At 38.0% G+C, this 24,779-nt stretch overlaps 2 protein-coding genes across 3 annotated transcripts in view; both read right to left on the reverse strand.

Moving 5' to 3' along the window:
• LOC146480858 (E3 ubiquitin-protein ligase SHPRH-like) overlaps window positions 1-11,819 on the reverse strand; it is a 29,363-nt gene extending 17,544 nt beyond the window's left edge. For both annotated transcript variants that reach the window (XM_085109203.1, XM_085109205.1), the window contains exons 1-11: window positions 10,569-11,819; window positions 8,363-8,447; window positions 6,843-8,034; window positions 5,890-5,997; window positions 4,998-5,118; window positions 3,611-3,738; window positions 2,739-2,817; window positions 1,913-2,076; window positions 1,234-1,341; window positions 881-946; window positions 65-147 (exon numbers count right to left, since the gene is read on the reverse strand). In XM_085109203.1, coding sequence (XP_084965329.1) covers window positions 65-147; window positions 881-946; window positions 1,234-1,341; window positions 1,913-2,076; window positions 2,739-2,817; window positions 3,611-3,738; window positions 4,998-5,118; window positions 5,890-5,997; window positions 6,843-8,034; window positions 8,363-8,447; window positions 10,569-11,709 — 3,275 coding nt within the window. In that variant the 5' untranslated portion in view covers window positions 11,710-11,819. The remainder of the gene's footprint in view (window positions 1-64; window positions 148-880; window positions 947-1,233; window positions 1,342-1,912; window positions 2,077-2,738; window positions 2,818-3,610; window positions 3,739-4,997; window positions 5,119-5,889; window positions 5,998-6,842; window positions 8,035-8,362; window positions 8,448-10,568) is intronic.
• Window positions 11,820-15,352: 3,533 nt separating this feature from the next.
• On the reverse strand, window positions 15,353-20,903 carry LOC146480859 (E3 ubiquitin-protein ligase RNF19A-like). The gene is made up of 5 exons (XM_085109199.1): window positions 20,434-20,903; window positions 19,005-19,827; window positions 17,881-18,043; window positions 17,091-17,481; window positions 15,353-16,289 (listed from the first exon to the last, which is right to left on the reverse strand). Exons 2-5 carry the CDS (start codon window positions 19,811-19,813, stop codon window positions 15,952-15,954), a joined length of 1,701 nt encoding a protein of 566 aa, XP_084965325.1. The 5' UTR covers window positions 19,814-19,827; window positions 20,434-20,903; the 3' UTR covers window positions 15,353-15,951.
• Between the last annotated feature and the right edge of the window lie 3,876 nt (window positions 20,904-24,779).

The raw sequence follows: 24,779 nt of genomic DNA on the forward strand, positions 1-24,779 counted from the left end.
CACCACACTCCCAACAGAAACAAAAAATATATTTTATCTAATTTCAAGTTTTTTTTTTATTTACCTCTTCTGCATGGATAGATAGCCTCCTCTCACAGCCTGAGGGTGACAACATGCCTGGCGCAACCGCAACAATGGATTCAACAACTGATAGGTAAGAAGGAAATAACAACAGAAGCAAAATCAGAAAGTGGACAACAAACAAAATTATGTTACAACTTACCACAACCATCTCTAAATTTGCCACAGAAAAAATGGTAACCTGCAATCCTAGTGCCAAGTTGTACACAATTGTACACATATTGCTGCATGATGAAATTTGAGTAATTACTGGGGAAAATAGCAAGTGCTAAACTTCTTGAATGACTGTTCCCAGCAGGCCATATTATACCTATTTACAATCGGAAATCTGAAAAGAACAGAATAACCTCAAATCTAGGAATTTTGGTTATTTCTTCTGGTTTCTTTGGTTGGTGTCATATTTGGCATAACATGTTGTGCACACAATGGTTCATTTGAGAAACTTAGGATAAATAAACAAACAAACAAAAACAGAAATCAACCCAAAATTTGATCCAGGCCCTTTATTCCTCCAGCCCTCAGTTAATGCTATACAAACACATGTACGTAATCAGTCTGGCATTAATTACCACCTCACTGTTAACTAAATAAAGAGATTTTCTTTCCCACTGGGTCAGCAAAGGTCTGTTCATTAATTATAATTATAATAATAATAATAATAATAATAATAATAATAATAATAATAATATAAAAAATTAAAATAGCGTGACTCTCCATAAAATGATCAAGTGCGCTCTACATCATAGGATGTAAGACTAATCCTAAAAGACATAAATTATCAACACTGCAGATGAATTACCTGATGGACTGTGTGTCGGTCTATGGTGCTTAACATAGTGTCAGTCTTCCCCCAGTTACTCAACATCTATCAACAAAGCGCAGAAAACAAATTCACTGTATCCGCAACATAATGGAGATTACATGAAGATCTTTGTGGTTTTGCCAATTGGTCAGGAAAGAGTGCTATATAACAGATTCCTTTATTTCCTGTGGATTCCTTTAAACATGCCTGTCGACCAAGCATATCCTAAAGAAAAAGTTCCTGTGCCAGTTCTAAACTCCTGCACGTGGCACAAGTGGACTTCTCTGTACATTGATATTCACAGTTTGCCCTCAGAAGGTAAACTGTGGTAAGTCTAGCTAGATACAAACCTTCATAGCAGTCCCTGCACACTCCTCATGTTGGCGGCGATAGAAATGCTGTTCTACTGGGGAAAATGTAAGCCACTTCACCTTCTCATCCTGATCTGGCAGCTGAATCTTAAGCAAAATAACATTATGTTCAGATTCTTTTGAATTTGACAGTCTTATCACTGGCTGAAATTGCAACAGAACACAAACACCTGAGCCTAATTTTAAGGGTACACACTCCAAAAAGAGCCGACTGGGTTTATTAATGATCTTGCCAAGGTTTTTTTTTTAGCTACATCCCTGGGATATTGGGTTCCAAGGATGCCTAGACTGCTTGCCATGCACCTTTTCTCCTACAATCTATCCAGTGATTATATCATACTCCCAAAAGTGCAATTGCAGAAAAAACAGACTTCTTGTCCCACAATCACTAAAATCACTGAAATTAATATTAAGCCTTCCTGCTGAAATATAAAAATGGATCCAGGTTTATCATGAACAAATGAGCCTGTATGCAAAAATTAAGTGATTTTTTAGCATCTTTTTCTTTTTAGCAAAATCATCACTTGTGCCCTTTTTGCACAGAGCCCATCCCAATCAACAAGTCCTTCCTTTGATATTTTGTTCACTGGGATAAAAACACTCAATAGATCTTAACAACGAAGTGGGACTGACGTGAGAATCTGCATCCTTTCTGTACCTCATGAATGACATCCTTCTTTGCACTTCTCCACATAATTTTGGCCAGAACATTGTACAGGGGCTGCCTTTGTCCATTCTTGTATGGCTCATACAGTAAAGTCTTCCACCATTTTTGATGACAATATGGATCAACACCAAGAAACAACAGCAAACCATAAATATCTGAACAAAAGAAAGAGAAAATTATAATTAATAATCATTTATGGCTTTGAATTAAATATGAGAAATTGAAATCTAGATCTCTAAGGGGGGAGCAAGGTATATTCTTGATGGCGATACAAGAAAAACTAGGTCAATACCATCTTTACATTTTTATGTGGTATATATTAAGTTATTTACCAGCTGGGAGGTCCGTATTGGGAAACACTGTGCCCAAGTATGGCTCAAGGTTGCATACTCAAGACAGAGGGTACAGTTTTTACCAATACGGACCGGCCTTGGCCAGTGAATATCATTTTTTCCCAAATTAAAAAAACAAGCACCGCCATGTCTTGCAATAAATCCCACAAACTGGGTTTGTGGGCAAGACAAAAAAATTCCACTCGCTGCCGGAACCAATCAGATTGCATGATTCACAGAATTCTGCCCGCAGTCACACACTCAGAAAAAAAACATTGGTGTGTGAAAGGGTAAGAGATTGAACTTTAGGGTGGAGCCTAGCTGCATGAAATGAAACATTGTGAAGCAGGACCACAAAAATGTCACCTATAACCACCTCGGTCAGCCCAGACCATGTTACGCTAGCCAGGTAACGGTTAGAATACAGTTTGAGACAGACATTGCCATTGAGAAGCCTGTGGCTTTAGTTTAGACTCCTTCATCACCTGCTAGTCCCTTCTGTATTGGTGTTCCTGTGACACACCATCTGTGCACACTGCTCAAATGAAGAGCCACTTCTGCTGCCTGACAGGAGAGAGGGTGAAAAAATAAACATGTGAAAGATGAACATGACCACATGTGGAGTGAGGAGCAAGAAAATGTGAAAATGGGAAAATGGGAAATGGAAAAAATAGCAAAGTGAAATAAAGTAAAAAAATGTGAAATTTGAAACAAAAAAGCACACAAATGTGAATTAAAAACATGAGACATGAAGTGTGAACTGTGAGCTGTGAGATGAAACAAGGAAAATGAAAATGTGAAGCGACAAGGTGAGAAATATGAAAATGTAAAACAAAATATAAAAGTGTTAAAACGTGAAAATGAAAAGGTGTGAAAATAATATTATATGAAAATGGGAAACATGAAAGTGGGAAAATGTGAAATGTCAAGGTGTGAAATATGAAAATGGGAAACAAAATATAAAAGTGTGAAAACGTGAAAATGAAAAGGTGTGAAATACGAATCAAAATGTAAAACATGAAAGTGCAAAAATGTGAAATGACAAGGTGTCAAATATGAAAATGTGAAACACAAAATATGAAAGTGTGAAAACGTGAAAATGAAAAGGCGTGAAAATAATATTATATGAAAATGGGAAACATGAAAGTGGGAAAATGTGAAATGTCAAGGTGTGAAATATGAAAATGGGGAACAAAATATAAAAGTGTGAAAACGTGAAAATGAAAAGGTGTGAAATATGAAAATGCAAAACATGAAAGTGGGAAAGTGTGAAAATTGTGATCTTGTGAATTGAGGCAAATGCAAATGTGAACTCTGAAATAAAATTGAATTGCCACATTGAGTGATGATTGCTGACCTTGGCTGTTGTACTCTCTACCATCTGTGCCTCGTCAAGGCAAATTCGCCAAAACAAGACACCTGTCAGTGGGCTGGGTAATGAAAGATAACGTTTGTCATATCGCATGGATCTTTCTGCACTATTTCCTGAAAAGGACATAAGCCACATGCATATAGCACAGGGATTAAGGACTCTAATGGCTGCTCATGCAGCCATAGTTAAACTGTTCATCAAGTTAATAATAATATAATAATATTGAAAGGCTGAGAACATAACCATGTTATTTCAAATTTTTGGCCTACACTCTATTTTCAGTTTGATCAAAAGTGCCTGAACCCTTGTATTTGGCCTTAAATTTTGTCAGAGAACACCACTTTTTTATGGTTTACACTTGAAGGGGTACCTGGAAAAAAGCCCTAAGTGACTTCTGATAAACTGCTAGATTCTCCTTCCAAATTTTCTTGTTTTTGCTAGTGAAATAAAAGGAGAATTTGACCTTACATCAAAAGTCACTTAGGCCCTTCTTCCGCCACCCCTTCACTTAGTTTTCAAGAAAAAACAAGGCCAAAATACTACATCAGTGAAAAAAAAAAGCAAACAAAAAAACAGTCGAAAAACAGACGCTTTAGAGTGAAAAGAAAACAGAGCGATGTTCTTTGATTAAAATGAGGGCCACATGCAAAAATAATCAATTAATCAATCAATAACTTTATTTGTGTCAAAGTTCTTAAGCATACCTGCTAATTGGAGACACAGTAGATACCAAATAAATATTAAGTATAATAAAATTCTAGGATACTAATACAAAAAAAAGAACCAATACTATTCTATTAAAAATACTCCTTCTCTCTAAGAACTGCAGAGAAAACAGTCAGGTCCACATTCGTTGCTGATTAAGTTTGAGAGATCCATTTGTCCATTTGTCTTTACTAATTTCTTAAACTGAATCAGGGTGCTTGCACTTCTTGTGCCCCGAGGTAGGTGGCGCCATAGTGTCGATCCAAGATACCTAATGGAATACTTTCCGTATGTTACAGTATTAAAGCATGGTATGACGAACTTTGAGTTCCTAAGGCTATATTGGGTGATTTGTAGATTGAAAAGATCTGATATGTATGTGGGGCAGGTGCCACGTTTAACTTTAAACATAAGAACAGTTATATAATATGGAAGTCTTTGATAAAATAGACCTACAATTCAACATACAAATTATGGCCCCTCAATTACTTGCCAAACCATTGGCCAGGCCAAAAATGTGGCCAGACCCTAAGGGTCTCAGAGTCTAAAACTTTAAAATGCCAACTGAGGTATCAAACTCTGAATCAGAATCATAACGCTTGCTCAAAATTATACTCGTCTGATAAGCTATAAATGACAAACATGTTTAACTTGATCTGTTCCTGACCTTGTTTAGATCTCAAATGATAAAAATCTGATCTCAGGGTGGAATAAGTTGTCACGATTACATCATGATCAGCAAGCACTTCAGGCAGAATAAACCCTGACTTTGCCACACCTTCATAAACCTGGAGTGGTAACAAGGTAAGTACATAAAATAAGTAAAAGAAAAGTGAAGAAATCACTACAGTCAACTCTCCTTCCGGCTCTCACTCTGCTGCCATACCTTATTCATAGAGATGGTAGAGATAGAGATACTGTAGATAGTTTATTCACCTTAAAAACTTGCAGCCAAGAGCTGAATTGCAATAAGGTTTACAAATGCAAAATTACAATCATGCTAAATTATAACTAATAACTATAACTAATAGGGATAAGTCCTTCTCAGCAAAGTATACATGTATCATTTATTTATGGCAAAGTAGGGTGCAGGGCCCAGTTGTTCAAAGCCTGATTAAGCTACAATGTAATCCTGGGTTAGTGCAAACTTTCATTCGCGTTTAGTTACTAATCAATAAAGATTCTTCAAAACAATTTTTGCCCCTCAATCTTGAGTTAAGCTTTTCTATCTGTACCATTAGCCACTTACCTTAATTTAAACATTTTTAATGAAATTATGAGATAAACTGTGGAGATCTTTTAAAAAGTTCATTAGAGCTTGCTGGATCTCCTGCCTTATCCGATACTACATGTATATGATTATGATGTATATGTTTGAATGAAAGAAGGCGAATAAAGAAACTCAATGTCAGTGTTAATCAGCTTTGGAACAACCAGGCCCAGTACACAATGTAGTTGTACTCAGAGGCAGACTCAAACACCTGAGAGCTGCTGGTTGATTTTTGCTGCCACCCCGATCATCATTAATTTTATTCTATGCACAGTGTAACCTTTCTTACCAGCAGTTTAATGGACGAGGGTTTTGTGTGCCTGGAGATTTCATCCACCCACTGTTGAGCAATAGGAGCTGGAGAAATGATCAGGGTTGCACGAGACGGCACAGCTGGCTGCAATAATAGAACAAAAATAAAATGAGAAACATGAAAAATAAAATGTGAAATATGAAACAGGAAAGAGGGAATGGGATACCCCCCCCCCCCCCCCCCTGTATAAATTACACTTTGAAAACATTAGTTTATGACATTTTTTTATGGCTTTGCTTTCAAATGGCCATTCAAACTGTGTGGAGGAGTTGTCTCTGGCAGGTCAAACCATGCCAAAGAGGTCTTGTGTGGCGAGACCAGCAAAAAATACTGCCCAATTTACACATAGGTTGGGTTGGGTAGACACAGGGGTTAAGCACCTTTTTATACCTGCCAACTTTTTCCGAGTCAAACATGTGAGTTTTTTGTCTCGACATGACTGGAATTCCGAAAACGTACGAGCCGCTTCCGAAGATTTCTGATGATTTTTTGAAGATTTCCGAACTTGCCGAAAATGTCCAAAGATGTTCCGACGAACTTTGAACACTTCTGATTCAAACAGATTGTAGACATTTGAAAGCTTTTGCGATTGTTATAAAGAGCAAGGAAATAATACATAACAAATCTGAAATGAAATGAAGTTTTTTTAGAACAGCTCATCCGGATTTGTGAGTCGGGCGTGAGAAATTGGCCTTGATGCTTGAGATCGATGTCTTTAGTCAGCAGGCATGAGATTCACGTATAATGCGCGCGTGTTGGCAAGTATACCTTTTCCAAAGTGTTACAGAAAATGAAATGACAACTATTTAACGCAGACCTCGTGGAGAAGCATGATAATTGTGGCCTCATGTCCAACTGGAAGGGAGGAAGATAAGTGCTTGTGCAAGTGACCAGTCAGCACGTTGGTAGGTCTAATAGTACAATCTTACCTGCTTCAAAGCACAATGTGGACACAAGAACTCTCTTGGACAGTCATATTCAAGACACTTGCCGTGAAAAACTGCTTGGCACCCACAACACAGCAATAGCTTATCACTGCAATTAGCTTCTGTTGTGCCACAAATGCACTGACATCTGATTGTTGCGACTTGTCCCACTACTGTACTGGAAGAATTAGACAAACTGGCGACTTCTAAATCAACTTGTTCTTTGGACTGATCAGTTCTTGAGTTTACACCACAAAGTATCTCTCCAATTTCTAAACTCACACAGCTACTGCCGTTGTTTAGTGTACATGACACAGCTTTGGAAGAGTCTGAGTCTTCATGAACAAACTTGGTGCTATCTGTTTCCCCAGCGACTGTCTGCACATCCCTGCAACCACGGTCATCATGTAATTGGCAAGAAATATTGGGAGAATTTAAATTTTGACTGCAATTGGCATCACCTGTTAAATGATAATCATTTTTACCAAAATCATGTCCTGGTTTAGTTGAAAAGCAGTTTGTCTCCTCATGGACAAAGGTACTTTTCTCTCCAGACACTGTTTCCATACCTCCACAACCATTAACACTGTGTATACTGTGAATTTCGCGTTCTGTAGGTTTGGACTCAAAACAGTCTGGGACGCTAGATACAGGATTTTTTTCTGTGCTTACTTCACTAGTTTGGCAAATGCTTGTGTACATATGAGCTGTCATAGCATCATTCAGCGAGTTGTGATCTAATTTCATTGTACTACTGTTGTTTCTTCCTTCTTGACCAAAATTTTTACATTCAGCAGGTTGAGAGTTGAGAGAGCTATCTTGGACGCCAAGCGCAAGAGCATTCTCGGGGTTAACACTCGTGTATGGATGAGCTGTTCTACTGTCATTCAGTGATTTGCAATCTGCCTTTGTCATGCTGCTGTTTGCGTCTCCTTGACTTGAATGGTCAAACTGAGTAGGCGTAGATATAGACCTTCTTCTTGCACAAGATGTAAAAGATTGTGCTTCATTTGTTTCATTGCCACTGAAGTGTTGATCAGTTGTTCTGCTATCCTCAAGTGACTTGTGTTCAGAGGAGGGTTTAGGATGACATAAAATACAAGCAATAACCTCCACTGTCTTTCCAAGCCCCATTTCGTCAGCCAAGATTCCCCCAAGAGGCAGCAGTGGAGACGGAAATCTTTCCTTTGTGAGCCTAATAGTATGGTAATTTGAATGGAAAATATGGTAAGTTATAAATTAAATAACACAAATAAGTAAAGGGAGAGTTAGATTTTTATTATTTTTCGATCTATTGTACATTCTAAGTAATTATACATTTCGTATTTTAGACTCTTACAAATTTATTCTGACTGATACTCGCATATCTAGTTTTTGTATCGATGCAAATATGCAATTCAGCTCTTTCCGGCTGCCAAGTATTTTATCAATATTATTAAACTATCTATCTATCTAGACTCAGCGGAAGTTGCTTCTGCAGGCAAGTCAAGAACCATGTCATCATAATTTCATTATAACTTTACCTTCCAGTGTAAGGATTAAAGTATATCAGCTTTCCGTCCAAAGTATGAACTTCCTGCCATAATGGATGAATGATATCTGACTCACCTGAAAGATAAAATTGATATTATGCCTTATTGGGCCTTCTCAACATAATAAGGCCAAAACAGCAGCTGGCCTATGTAGTAAAAGGACTTAATATGTCCTTTACAACTAAACTTGTGAATTTGTATAGTGCATAATTCCATAATGAGATGATCAAATGTGCTTTTATTACATTATGGGGATACTCTCCAGATTGAATTGGAATTTGGAAATGTTAGTTTTTCAGGAGAAGAGAAACACCGGAATACTTGGAGAAAAACCTCTCAGAGCAAGGACAAGAACCAACAACAAACTCAACCCATATATGACAGCCAGTCCAGGAATCTATCCCATGCCACACTGGTGGGAGGCGAGTGCTGTCATCACTAGCTATGCCATCACTACCCAACTTCCCTACAACTGTTACTTTTAATATTATTAGTAGGTGTGTCTGGGGTCTATCAACTTACCCTAAGGCTCCACCTAAAGGGCTTGCTGGCAAAAGGATTTGGCCATAGAATCCAAATTTCTTCACATCACCCCTACATGTACTTTGGCATACAGAGGGGTTATCACTGACATTAGAAACTAGTTTGTAATCTCATGGCTTAACAACAAAAGGCCTCTATTTTTAAAGGGATAAGAAAAGAGATCATTCACACATTGCTTCAGCTGGCCCCAATCAGTTTTTGAGGCAGAAGTCATGACCGGATTCATCAAATTTGAGCCTTAATGAAATTAAAAAAATAAATATGGAACTACTTTTCTGACATAATAAACAGTCTGTCAGCCAAATTAAGTACAATTTACTGGAAATATTTGGATTCTAACACCTTATCGCCACTTATGCCCTTTTTCCAGCAAGTTCTTCAATTTTGAAACAGGATGAGCCTTATTTAGTAGATGGAAAATGAGAAGGTATAGAAGAAACCTATGTCAGTAAGTATGATAGCCTGCGAACGCAGACGTATTTCAGGCTGTCGCTTCACTCCGCCGAAAAATAATTTTCAGCGGAGTGAAGCGACAGCCGGAAATAAGCCTGCGTTCGCAGGCTATAAGTATGATGGAGACAACAAATCACAGAACTTACTGCACCTTTCAATAATACATGAACTCAGAACTTGAACCCCAACTAATAATTTGTGTGTTTTACTGCTGTCAATCACAATGACAGCGACAATCAGCAGACCACAAAAAAATACAGAAAGTGACAAAGTGGATCGAAATTCACCAATCACAGAGCATGATCATGATCTTTTGACCCCGCTTAGCCAAACATTTTTGTTTTCTTAGAGGTCTGCTGAAGGGATTGACGGCAACGAAAAGCATAACGGTTGATGGAAACTTGAACTTCAGAGACTGCATGTTATTGAAAGGTGCAGTAAGATTGGAAAAACTCATTTTCAATCCTGTCTCTAAGCAGGGACAAGGATCTGGGCATTTGAAGAAAAATATGACCTTCTTATTTAACAAGTGACTGATCTTTTAAGTCAGCATTAACACACCAACCATATCAATGCTTATTCTATTGATTGATGAAAATAATTGTTAGGTGTGCTTACAACTGTGACGGCAATTTTAGTTGCCGTAACAAGCAATCAAAATACTGGTACAGCAATTATTGTTGTACCAGATGTTGGCAACTAAATTTGCTGCCGATTCCCTGACAACAACTGGCAATCATGTAGTGTGTTTGTTGTGGCTCAAAATTTTTTTGCTTTAAAATTTTTTCAAACCAATTTGATTTTTATTTCCCTTTGTCTCGGATTATGGTAATACATGCTGCACACAGGAAAATAAAGATTAAACAGGTTTGAAAAATTTTCAAACCAAAAAATTTAAACCACAACATGTCCACCCTTTCGAATATTGACAGCAATCCCTTGCAATCAACTCCACTGAGACCAACACATAAAAGCACTAACTAAAGAAAATATTCATGGATTTTCTAAGACACAAATCTAGTCACCGCCCAAAATTGAACATGGATCAAGTGAAGTATTCCTACTTTAATCGCCTAATTTTTAAATATGACCTAGCTTTGTGATTTTATGTTTTTTAATATGATTTTTCACTGTATTTTCACTGGAAGTTTTGTAACACAAGATATCTTATGAATTAATAAAGACTATTTATCAAGCGTACCACTGTGGTTTCCAAGACAACTCCGTTGACAACCTTGTTCTCTTCTCAGCATCCAATCAACTGCTTTTCTCTGATAACCTCTCAACACAGGCTTTAGATCAGGATGCTGAACATCAGCAACTATCAGTCCGTTTGGTCGGGTGAACTTCTGGTTCCAATACTGATCACGCTGTTGCTTATCATGTGTGCTACTCACATAACTGTAGTTGGGTTCGCAAAAAGAAGAGTTCTGGGGTAACTTAGAAGTTTCCTGTTTTTCTGAGTCAGCAGAGCATGCCTTCTCACATGCTGCTTTTATGGCATCATACAGTTCCTCAAAACTTTTATCAACTGCCAGGTCATCACAGTCTTGTACAGCCTGATCAGTCCCAAAAGAAAACTTACAAAACCAAGCCATTATAATCTTCACCATCTTGTCTATTTTCCTACTTCTTGAGTCAACACTAGCGAAAGGTAGCTTGGTAAGGCCACTCTCATTCAAACACACCACAACCTCCCAACAGTCTTTTAAAATGTGCTCCTCTGGCTTCAAAACCAGGGAGATGACTCCCTTGTTTTGCAGATAAACTAATGCCTCTAGCTTGTCTGTGGATACACAGGGAACAATGGCCCTAAAGGAAACTTTACTCAAGGAGCCACCTTCATCATCAGTTATATTTTGACCAGCCATGCCCACATTCTTTGATGATGATGATGTTGTTGCGGGAAATTCAGGCTCAAACGATAAATTTACAATAACACAAGGATGGCTGTCATTATTCCACTGCTTGTCAGCCGAGTAAAGCGAAGAAAAGCTTAACCCATTGTTTGTTCCATTGATTTTGACTTCATGCTCTTGTTCTTTGCTGGTACACAAACTGATGTGAAAAGTACCAAGTTGACAAACGCAGTACTGAGAATAGCTATTCTCAAGATTTAACTCCAAGTTTCTCCGTACACCAGCCTGTTTAACGTTCCTTTTTCCACTATTCAATCTGTTCCGAGCTAGAGCTTCAGTACGAGCTTCTGGAGAGGTCGAACTAAATGAGCTGGAATCGTCACAGATTGAACTTGCCATATCAAACATTGTCCAAGTCATTTTTGCTCGCTTTTCTTCGCTGTATTTTTCAGGTGGCTTATGCTTTCTCTTTCTGCTTGACATCTTTAGGCACTTCTCTTGTCTTTGTACTCAGTATTTACCGTCGAGTACTCAACCTGAGTTTACAAATTCAAATTCCAGCTGTGTTTTGCCGGGCGTTTGTAAATTTGGGACGGTAAAATGTGGCATACATAACCTCTTTGCCGCTTTCTTGCTGTGCCGAGCCTGCAGGTATCCTTCCTTGGTCTGCGGTTGATATTCAACAACCGCGTCACTTAGCGTCATGTGAAGTGTCTACATCTAGTTAGGGGTATCAATTATTACCATACTTAATTAGATTATGAGCTTGAGATTTCATCAACTATCATGCATAGAATTCATTGAGAGCGAATTTAGTATAAATAGAATGTGTGCAAGGTGGCCATGTTGGAAGACTAATACAATAGAAGATATTTGCATAAAAATAGAAATATAATATCGGGGTCCGAAATTAACTTTTTTAGGCAGGCGCCAAGTGGCGACTGAAATTTTTTTTTCACTATAATAAACAATATTATAAACATATCTCACAAAGACCGGGGTACGTATTTCCCGGGACATTTCGTGCTATCCCCGGGAGACCGGGAGATTTGATAACAAACTTGGAGACTCCCGGGAAAACCGGGAGAGTTGGCAGGTATGTGGTTAAAACATTGATATATCCAATAGTCCATTTCTGAGTTGTTTTCAACCTCATTATGTAAGCAAGGTGAAGCGCAAAGTTTTTATAATTTATGGAACCTGGTTTTCAATCATATGCAAACAAAAATAAAAACTTTTTTTCATAAGAAAAGCTTCCCACTTAGCCTTGCTTTCATAATTATAATGAGGTTCACAACAAAGAAATGGCCCCTTAAATGCCATAGCCTCCTTTCCATGCTGGGAATATAGATCATTTTCAAAAGCCCTTGGTGCAAGTTGCAAAGTGCCACAATTAACATTTTTTGCCTTATTTTAGGTGCCATTAAGACATCTCTTTAAATCCTGAAATTTACTTCTAGTCTTCTGCAATATCGGTTATCCATCCTCACAATTTTTGGGTAATTCATTTTGCCACATACATCACTCCAAATCCCCAGGGATTCATGTCAAATTGCTACACCTCCCTCTCAACACACGCACAAATCTCTCTTGCTATTATTCACAAATTTCAGCCAGGCCAGCGGATCACAACAATTAAGTGGAAAATTATAGTTTTATTTTTACTTTGACAAAACAATCATTGTTTAGTTGCTGATTTCAGCATCAAGAAATACTAATAATAATAACAATAATTATTATTATTATTAAATGTATTTACAGAGTGAAATACCTTTACTACGTGTGTAATTTGTTGTACTATTTACAAGCATTGTATGATTATGGAAATATTTCACAGTATGTACAAGCGGAGTACCTGTATTGCTTTTGCACCTTTTAAGTTTTGTGCTCACACACCCCTTAACAAGTCTTTCAGCTCCTTCCAGAAGGGGTACCCTGGAACTCTTCTCATCACACTATTAAATAAAATAAGGTAAAGGACCATTTTGCAGTTGTTGCTGTGTTACCTGGCTTATGGCTGGAAGCGAGGCTGCAGGTGACCTTGTTTTGATACAAATCTCTTTACTTTTCTTATGCAAATGCAGTCTAGTTTGCATCACAACAACACAATTTACATGATAAAAACAGTGAGGTCTGTATCAATTCAAGGTCACCGGCAGCCTCGCTACCATTAATAGGCCTGGTCACTGAGTAAGCAACTGTAAAATGACCTATTATGCAAGTGCATGCCACTTCTAATTGAAATCATTCCCTCGAGTCTTCAAAGTAACCAGGGACGAGTTGCATAAAACTAAACGGCGGGCGTAAATGCTATTGTCAGACGTTAAAATACTGAATGTGACTGGGCTGAAGGTCTGGCAGTGGCAGTTACACCGGATGTTAAATTTTATGCAACTTACCCCAGTACCCTTAAAGCCATTATGTCTAGCCTGCTATGAATGACCTTTTCTGAAGACAAACGTCACAATTGAAGAGGTGTGTGGAATAAGGCACATGTGAGGTCAAATTCTCCTTTTGTTTCACAGGAGAATACAAGGCAATTTGGAAGAAGAATCTAGCAATTTATCAGAAGTCACTTAGAGCTTTTTCCCAGGCACCAAAGGACACCAAAGGCAATGGTCCCTTTTTGGTAAAAAGTTACTTTTCAGCGCTCTGATTTTTTAGTATTTCTAAGACTGTTTTTGGCTATGGATGGTCAGAATAGCAGCACATTGCAAAGTATACCACAGTGTTTTGCAATAGATCACTGAAAATATATTACTGTACCTTTCAATAACACACAGACTCTTACGTTCAAGATTTAAACAACTGTTGCATTTTCCACTGCAGTCAATCATCTCAGCAAACCTCTCAGTGGATTCAAAAGATCACGTTCAAATGCTGTGATTGGCAGATTTCAATCCAGTTGTTGGATTCTGCATTTTTGGAGTCAGTCAGTTGTCTCCCTAATTATGATTGACAGTAGGAAAACACACAGATCCGTGATAATATTATTGGGTTTTTAAGTTCAGAGATCACATGTTATTGTAAGGTGCAGTAAGGTGTTTGGTTTATTCAAGAATTCAGTAGAAAGTTTTTGCTCTTGGTACATGTTATAGGTTGTTATATTTCAAAATGACACAAATGACTTTCACTGCCTAAAAAAACAGAAAAAAGTCAAGACAAAGTATCTCTCTTGGAGTCAATACTGCAAAAGAAACATTCCAAGTTTTTCCATAGATATCAACAATATAGTTATTATAAATTTAAAGAAATAACCTAAGTATAATTATTAAACATGAAATAAAATTTAAGTTGTTGCTGTACATATGAAAAAATATTGAATTTTATATTTTGCTGGTTAATTAACACTATTCTCCTGCTATTTCCATATTTACATTACACATGAAAAGAATACCCTCCGAGTAAGTAACAAGGATGATTGAAATGGTCTGAACACTCAAGGTGGCTCCATAGGGTTTTAATATGGCGCTAAAATGTAGGATACACATCGAAAGCCAGTTTTTTCTTGTTTTCTTTCTACCAATAATTCATTGAAATCACCCAAAATGCAATTATCAAGACCAAACTGTGTCCTCTAACCCTTGTGGTAAATCTCAGTTAAAACTACTCAAACACAGGAATCTGTCAGTGTGTATCAGGCTTTGATTTAAATTCTTTCCAATTTCCTGCAGTTAAATCTTCTGAAATTTTCACAGCAGATAGAAACTCACAAGGAAAATCTTTTAACAGGAAAAAGGTACAGGTTACAAAACGCAGAATCTTTGCTTTTTGCAAATTTGTACTTTTTGCCACTGCATAAGATCTTATCTTAAAATTTTTTTGTCAAAATTGAGCCCTAACTAAAGCACATTTTTTAAACCTCTCTGTAAGTTTTTAAGAAGTTTCACCAAAGGAAACACAAGAAAATCTAGACAAAAATTTAACATTTTCATGGACAAGAATTATGTCTCAGAATAGAAATTTGCCAAGATCACTATTTGGGCATGCGTGAACTTTAGAGTAGGGGACTTGTTTGTGTAAACTAATTGCATGAATTTTACAACCTTGGTTAAATTTGAAGACACGAAAAGCAATATTTTGGTTTATAAAACTATTACAGAGAATGTTTTTTTTCTGTTTCTTTAAGAGGGCTATAATATTATTTGAGCTGTATTGTTGACTTGTCCATTGTTTTGCATGAGCTTGCACACACACATTATAAAAGCTCACATCACCAGTGCGCATGCAAGCTAAAAACCCTAAGGAGACACCTTAACTTACATGGTTGTCAACCAAATTTTGGTTATACCTAAACTAGTAAACATGTTAGCAGAGATGCTTAATCTGATATCTATGGCATAATTGGCCACCAAAATTAAAATATTTGATCACACATTAAGCAAATATTTTACATCCGCATAATCCAAGCTGTAACTTTTGTTGAATTTTTACTTTGGATTTGTGGCATGAGATGGTTGAGCTGGCTGGAGAATTGTTGATAGAGCAAGTTATGCTTTAACTGTTTTGGGATTTGGTGGCCATATTATGAAAAAGCAACAGCAATATTGGTAGGATTGTTAGCCAAACACTCCCCTACCCCCCCCCCCTCCATATATGAAGTGCCTAAGGGGGTAGTGTAAGGAAACTGCTGGAACTTGATTTCCAATCAGATCAAGTGTATGTGTTACGTTTACAAGCTTAGATGAAATCAACTTCATTACAACAAGTGCAGAGAGTGTCAAATCAATCATCCTCATGACTCCCAACACTTTCCAACACTGATAAACTATCCTTATCCACGGTACTGCTGTGATGCGAGATGTTGGTCACAGATGTTCGATCCACTATGTCGTCCATCACCATTGCCTCGGCAATTGAAGAAGACGCTGCTATACCGTCACAAGCATTGATGTTAAAATTGTCAAAGCTGCTTGCAATGCTGACAGTACAGCTTCTGGGTCCTGGGATAAGCGAGGCATGGCTGTCACCGTCCCCTCCCCCTCTTGGACCAATGGTACTGCTGTCTAAGCTGGAACAGTCTTGACTCATGCTAATGCTTGGTTGCTTGCCGCTCTCGGTATCTACAGTACAACAACAGGCACAGCATATTTATTAGGACAACAACAACAACAATTTATTTACAGAAAATAATGTACATATTATACTGATCTGCAAAAAGCAATGCTAGTCAAGATGGGACAGTCTTTAAACTTCATTATTACATTATACACTGTTATATTTTTTACAACAGAAAAGACCAAAAAGGGAAATAAAAAGGAACAATCGTTTTTTTTCTTCAATGATATTGTTTTTTCTTGCTTTGACTTTCTTGCTTAGCAATTTTGTTATTGCAATTCTGACCAGCCATTACCTTAACAATAAAGTTACAGTAAGCAAATAATTATTATCAAGCTATACTAGGAGATGTTGGTTGTTAGTAACTATTGGGAATAGGCCACTTTAAAGCTACTTTGAACTTCATTATGAAAGCAACACCAAGGTAGCGTTCGTTTGGCCTTATTCCGGAATAAGAATAAGTGGAATAGCTGTTAAATCTCTCTTTTCAATTCAGTTATTTGGGAAGCCATTTCTGCAAACATTCACTGACATGTCTTTAGGTTTGTCTCATACTCCAGTAACTCCTTAAACCTCTTATGATGGATTTCTTGTCATCGTTACATGTATTCCTATTCTGGAATAGGGTCAAACGAACGCACCCTAAGTGCAAAGTTTTTTTTTATGAAAATTAGTTTTCCTTTTTTTGTAAAAAAACAAAACTAATAATTATTTTCAGATGAAAAGCTTTGCACTTAGCCTCACTTTCACAATGAGGTTCAAAGCAACTCGGAAATGGTGTGCTGAAGAGCTCAGACTGGTATTACCTGCTCCCCTGTTGTTGATTGTAGCCACAACTGTCACCACACCAGTTGTCGAACCCTTGTCTCCTCCCCGCATACTGCTCCTGCTGCTTGACCGAGATGTACCAAATGCTCCGGCAACTCCAGGCGTCCCCACAGAAGGATCTCCATCCTCATCAAAATCAAGATTTACTCCTTTGCCGTTCCTAATGTTTGTTACAGTAGCACAGCCACCGCTGCGACACAGAGACACTGGTACCACCCCATAGATGTACCCAAGGGCAATCGGCACTCCTACACCAACTGTTAGTGCTGCTAGGATGGGGGACGCTAGGACAGACAATGTCACTGCTCCTGTGATAGCCAAGTTACGTTTTCGTCTTGATTGATATGGCTTGTCATACTTATCGTGGACCTAGAATCAGAACATGGCATGTTATAAAAACATTTTACGGTAGAACAATGTTGCTCCTTTACTGCGCCTTTCAATAACATGCGGACTCTGAGGTTTAAAATTCAGCCAACCGTTTCGCTTTTCACTGCCGTCAATCACTAGAGCGGACCTCTTAGAAAACAACGTCGTTTGGCTCAACAGGGTCAAAAGGTCATGTTCGTGCGTTGTGATTGGCGGATTTTGATCCACTTTGTCGGTTTCTGTATTTTTGTGGTCAGTCGGTTGTCTCCGTAATTATGATTGACGGCAGTAAAAAACACAAATCATTAGCTGGGGTTGAAGTTCAGAGTCCGTATGTTATTGAAAGGCGCAGTAAATATGCAATGCAAATGAGTCCAACAGCATGAAATTAATACTAACCTGTCGTCCCACATACACAGGAATACCAATCACCATAGCAGGCAGCACCACCCCTGCGGCAAGAGCAATTCCAAGAGGTGCACCAATAAGTGTTCCCATCTGCCACAGGATCTTCTTCTTGCGACTCCAAGGCTTTTTACCCCAGAAAGTGCAACCGGAAGGGCTAAAAATTGATCAAAGAATCACCTTTGTTATTGATTGTTTTAACATTTACATTGAGGTTTACATTTAATTTTTGGAATTTGACAATTCTCAAACCAGTTTATTTTCTACTTCTTTTGTGTCAACTTTATTACCACATTTCGAACAAATCAAAGTGGTGTCAATTAATTAAATAATAAATAAATAATTTATTAATTTATATTGTGTAATGGTCTGAAGAAAATGTAATGGATCAAGTAGACTGATCCAGAAAACTGTCTTAAACTATCACTCTTAAGGCAAACTTCACCAACAAATATGTTTAAATGATAAAAAAGAAACACTGTCCTGCTTGGACCTGCAAGGATCCTAGCGCTTGGAGCAAGGATAGTTACAGGCAATCACTAGTATTTTTAAACTGTCATGTTATGTACATCTGCACAAATAATAATAATAATAATAATAATAATAATGATAATGATAATGATAATGATAATGATAATGATAATGATAATGATAATGATAATGATAATGATAATAACAATAATAATATTTGTCAATTGTGCAAGCTGCTCGTTAGTTGTAATTCCTCTGGGCAATTTCTTCCTAGGTCAGACCTGTGTCTAAATTTATTTTTGTTTACAGCTCAGCTTCCTTCACGGATCAAGAGCCCAGCCACACAATAGCACAGCTTGGCATGAAGCAAAATCCATTTGTCCAGGTGTAATTTTTTGTGAGCCCTACAAATGGTCATCAGTAATCCTGAACAAATGGAGTAAAAACTATGAGCATTCCAAATGACCAAGATGCTAACATTATTAACAAAGTGACACAACAACACCAAAAATAAGACTTTCAGAGAAAAGATTAAATATTTCAGTGCAGAAATTTCTTTCTACAATATTCAATCAAACAATGTAAATTGCTTTTATCTTTTAATAAAGCAATTTATTTGAAATAACTAGGTTGTTTTGAATTCTTACCTTAAGTAGTGTAAATCTGAAATTTCTTTCATGCACAGCCAGCAAAATTCCGCACCACACACTGCACAAGTCATATGGTTACAAGACCCATCGTCCATCTTGATAATAAAAGCACTGCATCGCGGACATGGTTTCATATCATCTGATCCATTTGAATTGCGGCCCTCAGACCCAGAGATTGACTTAATGTGAGTGGCACGTCGCATTCTTGCCGAATCACACGTCAAGTTTGGATGCCAGATCTGCTTGCAATGGTAGCAAAACTCGGTGTTGCAACCAGGTCGTTCGCATTGCAACTTTGGGCAGCTTGCACACCCTGATGCAATCACAGCATAGCCACAATCTGGGGCAGGGCACCAGCGGCAATCGGGATCTGATACTAAAGTTCTGCGCAAGGTGAATTCATCGTATTTAGCCATAAGGGCATCATCATTCAAAATAAGTTTGATGTCGTTGGGGTGAAACCGTTCTGAACATTCAGGACAAGTTAAGTTGACCCTTGATTCATTTATTTCTATCGTCATGTATTGCCTCAAGCACTCAAAGCAGGACCTGTGCTCGCAAGTAGAAATTTCTGGAAACAGAGATTTCGATCTCATAGCGTAGCAAACTGGACATACTGCTAGCGAGTCTGTGCTACTTTTCCGTGTAAACTTGTCTGACGAATTCTGTCCTTTATAGCTTTTCGAGCGACCAAAAATTCTTCTCAGCGAGAAACGACCATCGTCAGTTCGATTCTGCTTGGACGAAGATCCCTCCGAGGTCGTTTCCTTTGATCTCTCTACTTCAGTTTCTCTATCTTTTGTCATGCTGATTTAAAATCCTGCAGAGAAATCACAATGCAAACGAAATTAACAATCGATCGCGACTCTTCGTGTTAACATTCGTGTCACGTCTTCGTACGCATCCAGGCGTGTATTTGTACGCGATAACCTCCGGAACACACTCTCCAACACTCTAACGACTCTATATATTGCTTATAAAGCTTAATCGAATCACAAAGAGTAAATACATGTTATATTGGATGGATGTGTTACGAATACGTGCAGCACAAAGTGCAAAGCACGAATACAGATCACTTGCATGTTGTGAAAGGGTTATTTTCGTCACCCTGTCTCAGTTTCGAATTTATCTGTTCCTCTTTCCTGTTCAAGGGAAATTTTGTGAAATAGGCAATCAAAACGACAAATTTGTAATAAGAAACTGACGGAAAGGACGCAAGGAAGCGACAATATTTTCCTTCTCGCTTCAAAATTTTCTTGAAACTTCCGTTGGCGAAGAGCTGCCATGTACGTAATCACAACAAATACCAGCCACTCGTCTCCGATTGACAAACACTGGTACAACCGGCCACTTGTTTTGGAATTACTGCAGAAAAAAACATAGGTTACACTGTAAAAAAGCATTCACAAAGAAAAGAACGACTTACCTTTAAGTGCCGACTTAGAAGCTACACGATCTCTTGCTTCTAAGTTTAGAAACATATGCCAGACGACATTCCTCTTCTGCAACGCCTTACCAGCCGAATTCAAGTATAAACAGAGGGACGATTCACCTTGTATTTTAGTTGAAATTAATTTAACACAACGAAACGTTGACTTTGAGTTCTGGGACAGTTCCCTTATGTAATCATGAAAAGAATTAGCCTTTACTTCGATTGTATTCGCCTTTAAAAACCAGCCGGATTTCTGACAACACAGAACAGTCTGGTAGATTCCACTCGAGTAAAGATAGGTCACAAACTGTATCAAGTACACCACCAAGGCCCCAAAAAACTGTTCTATAGGCCAGTTAACTCGATGAAATTCAACCGAGGGGACAGAAAAAAAGGTAAACGATCTCGCATCCACTTGTCGGCAAAATAAACGGTCTTCTTTTCACAATCTTCCCGATTGTTTTTGCTCGAGGTCATGTGATTAGTATAAAAGCTGTCAAGATTGACGTCACATATTATTCACCCTCGTTCACAAGAGAGGGGAATCTGGGTCGAGATGGCCCCAACGCGAGGTCGGTATTTGGTAGTTTTATTTTCCCGAGAGTCCTATATTTAGCCTAGCCTAAAATCGGAGTTCCACAATTCGTTTTTATAATAGCATTTGTAGAAGTCTACTTATTGGATGAACCTTACAAGCTCCTCATCCATCTGCAGTTATATATATTTTTAGTGCATATGCAGCAAACTGTTGATCAACAATAACCGGATAACAATGTAATACAGAGGAAAACAGGGGGCAAAATTACTGAATGCTGCTTTGTTGTAGCAGAGGTTTTTTTTTTTTTTTTTTCGTAATTCTTTCTTTCACCAGGGGCAAAATTACCTACTCCTGATTGGTCGAGCGGCGAAAATACTCGCTTCTGATTCGCTGAGCACGCCAGTTTTACATTTTGTTGGTTTCTTCATTTTGTGCCCAAAACAACGAGTTCTTTGAGGATCTTCTTTGAGATTCTTTGGGGTTCGATTCTTTAAGCCGGGTTGTTTGTACCAAAAATACATGAAAATCAAGTGCTGCAGCTAGAAAGGATATTCCTAAAGGTTAATTTTCGCGTCACAAGAAACAGCATAAGATTATTTTTGTCAAAAGCTAAAAACTTGGATCGGATTGATTTTATTTGATTGGATGAGAAACTGAAATCACTCATGGCGACCAAGTGCTTTCACCACGCTACTTCTTACAACAAACGATAACCGAGCATGTCAGTTGATATCTACCTAGTGCTTTAACCATTGCCGTTGACCATTTTAAGTTTTTCCCAGGTGTAGAAATTGGGTCATTGCCAGTACTAGAGCCGATCCGTAGATCTCGGTTTTTCTGTCATTGAGTCCAAGGTCGGAGACTTTTCCAAAATAGTCAAGTATTTTGAGTGAAGAAGAAAGAGATTCTATTGATCCATCTAAAATCAGTGTTGTACTGGCTTATTTTGATTTCTTGATTTTTTACAAAGATTCCTTTCATATTTTATTTGTTTCTGATAGCTTTGGCTAAAACTTCGGCCACAAGGATGAATAGGTAAGGTAACAAAGGGCAGCCTTGCCTAAAACCTCTTTGGGTATCAAAGAAATTGCTGGCCCAACCGTTGTTAAGAATACAGCTTTCGGTAGTATTATAAAAAAACTTTTACCCAGTTGATAACTGAGTCACCGAAACCAAAGAACCGTAAAGTATCAAAGATGATGATGACCCCAATTTCTTTGAATCCTTTTTCGAGGATCTTTTAGATTTTCAATGCGATGATATCATAATCGGTGGCGATTTTAATTTAGTGCAGACCCCGAAAAGGACAAGAAGGGTGGTCGCCCGAACACATAAAAACGCCTTAAAAGTGGTTCAAGACTTCTCTGAAAATTTGGACTTAGTTGACATCTGGAGAATTCTTAACCCCGAGACAAAACGGTATACTTGGCGGCGAAAGCATCCCGAAGTAGTGAGGGGCGCACCAGTTAGGCCTCTTTTTCGCGGGGGAATCTCATTAATACGCGGGGGCATAAATTAACGACGATGACGTCACCGCCCATTGTCTTGATCACGCATTATAGGATGACGTCATATTTAAGTTTAGCCTTACCAACAGGTTACGTTTTTGCCTATTGTCTTGATCACTCATTATAGGATGACGTCATATTTTATTTTAGTCTTACGAACAGGTTATGAACTGGTTTGACAGGTTGATCAATGATGTCATGCTCTATTTTTAACTTATGGCAGTCATGGTCGGTATTACCGGTTTGACAGGTTTTTGAAGTTATTTTTGGATACATGACATCATAAAGTATATTACATACATACTTTATTGTATAGCTCCCCTTGGGGGGTTTTTCTGTCATACACGAAAATAAAAATAATAATAATGAAAACTATTTACATTTGGATGATAATATAGAGAGAAAAAAAAAATACGATAATAAAAAAAACGATGAATTAAAAAATTCTTAAAAAGTCTTTTTTTAAAAAAAACGCTACGTTTTCCCGTGTTTCTGATATGCTTCAATAAATGATTGTAGATTTTTTTGCTCCACGGAAGATGAAAGCCCTTTGGCCTTTTGCAAGCCTACACTTGGGTAGTGTGAGGTCATTATTTTGCCTGGCGTTCCTTTGGTGAATTTTTGAACGGTGTTGAAGTCATTCTCAAAGATAACCGGGAGTTAGGTTGTTCATTCATTTGTATGCAGTAGTCTATTTTCATTGTCCGTAAGCGTATGAAAAAGCGATTACTGCCAAGCACATTATTCACGAATTGTGAGTTTCAGTAATAATCATACATTTTCAGTGATTCTATTTTGGATGAATTTGATCGAGATTGTGATTTTGTTGGTTATAACAGATGAAATCATACATCAGACATCGGACGCGTGTTTCGATTCACGCACCGTTACTTAAGCTATTATGTTAATTAAGTTGAGCTTTGTCGAGGATTAAACAGTAAAAACAGTCTTTTGTTGTCTTTGTTCATGAATAAGAATATTACGGTTGATCGATTCCTGGCTGCTTAAATTAATTTGCATGTTATGTTTGGCGCGCCCTGAAAAGAGTAAACACTCTCAGAATTTACTGAAAATTCTTTATTTAAATCGTTCAACAATTCAAGTACAAAGCAAAGTTCTTATTAGAGCGTTAATCATCTTTATCCTCTTCATCGCTAGGGGGATAGAATGTCATTTTTGATGTCCTTTCATCCTTGTGTGTGATCGCTCCACAATCATAACATCGACGGAGAGATTCCTTCGCGTGCTTTCGTTGAAGAGGAATCTTGTGATCACATATAGGGCAAACTTTACAGTTATCTTCCCAAAAGCACTTAGGACATTTCATGACTACGGTATCATATCCATGTGAACTGTTGCAGTGTCGGCACGGATCATGAACTTTTGCCTGAGCTATTGGTAAATTTTCAACTGAGTCGCTACTATTCTCGGCCTCGTCTTCTCCCCAGTCACTTTCCAGGCCGCTGTTATGAGACTCTTCAGGTTGGCTATTTTCAGAACTGGTTTCCTCCTCTTCACTGCTGTCCGACAAGTTTTCATCATTAGCCTCATTACCTGATTCGTCCTCTTTATCCTGGTATCCTCTTTCTTTTTCTAGCAAATCGCTTAGAAGTTTTTTATTTTTGATCAGTCGCTTATTCACTCCGAGCTCTGCTAGTCCATCTAGGAAAGTATTGAGCGCACGGGGTTTGGCGACATCTTCGTTATGAGGGAGTAACACATACTCGATCAGCTCTGAGATGTTTGTTACTGGTATTGCGCGCTGGTTTCGGAGTAACAGTCCACTAGGTGTCCAGAACAAGATATTTTTAGAAGCAGCCATACTATGCAATAGTTCAGAAGCGTGCTTTCTGGAAACGGCGTTGGAAAGGTTGTTCAAGACATCTTTTATCCGGGGTTCTTCTTCGTCACTTTCCTCATCAGAGGTTGAGTAATCCTCCATTTCACTTTCCTTCTCTTTATCCCAATCCATCTTTCTTTTCATATCGACCAGCACTCGTTAAAAGAGGGACACAAATGACCAAATTTCAGAATCCACGGTCTCTTTTATAACATAAGATACCCCAAGCTACTAATTGCAGGGGTCAGTAATTCTTGTATAAACCCACTGCCCTCTTGCACAAGGATGCGTTTCTTTGTCTTGTAAGGAACATTTCGCTGAGCAAGATTTAGAAGAGCATCCTTATGCGAACGCAATATGGCCCTAACTTCTTCAGACACTGGTATGTTTTCTGTAAGTACATAATGTTAGATGATAAAAATTAACAATTATGAAAAATATTTACAACGCAATT

Source organism: Pavona decussata, unplaced genomic scaffold (genome assembly GCF_977016875.1).
Source record: "Pavona decussata unplaced genomic scaffold, jaPavDecu1.1 SCAFFOLD_52, whole genome shotgun sequence".
Lineage (NCBI taxonomy): Eukaryota > Metazoa > Cnidaria > Anthozoa > Scleractinia > Agariciidae > Pavona > Pavona decussata.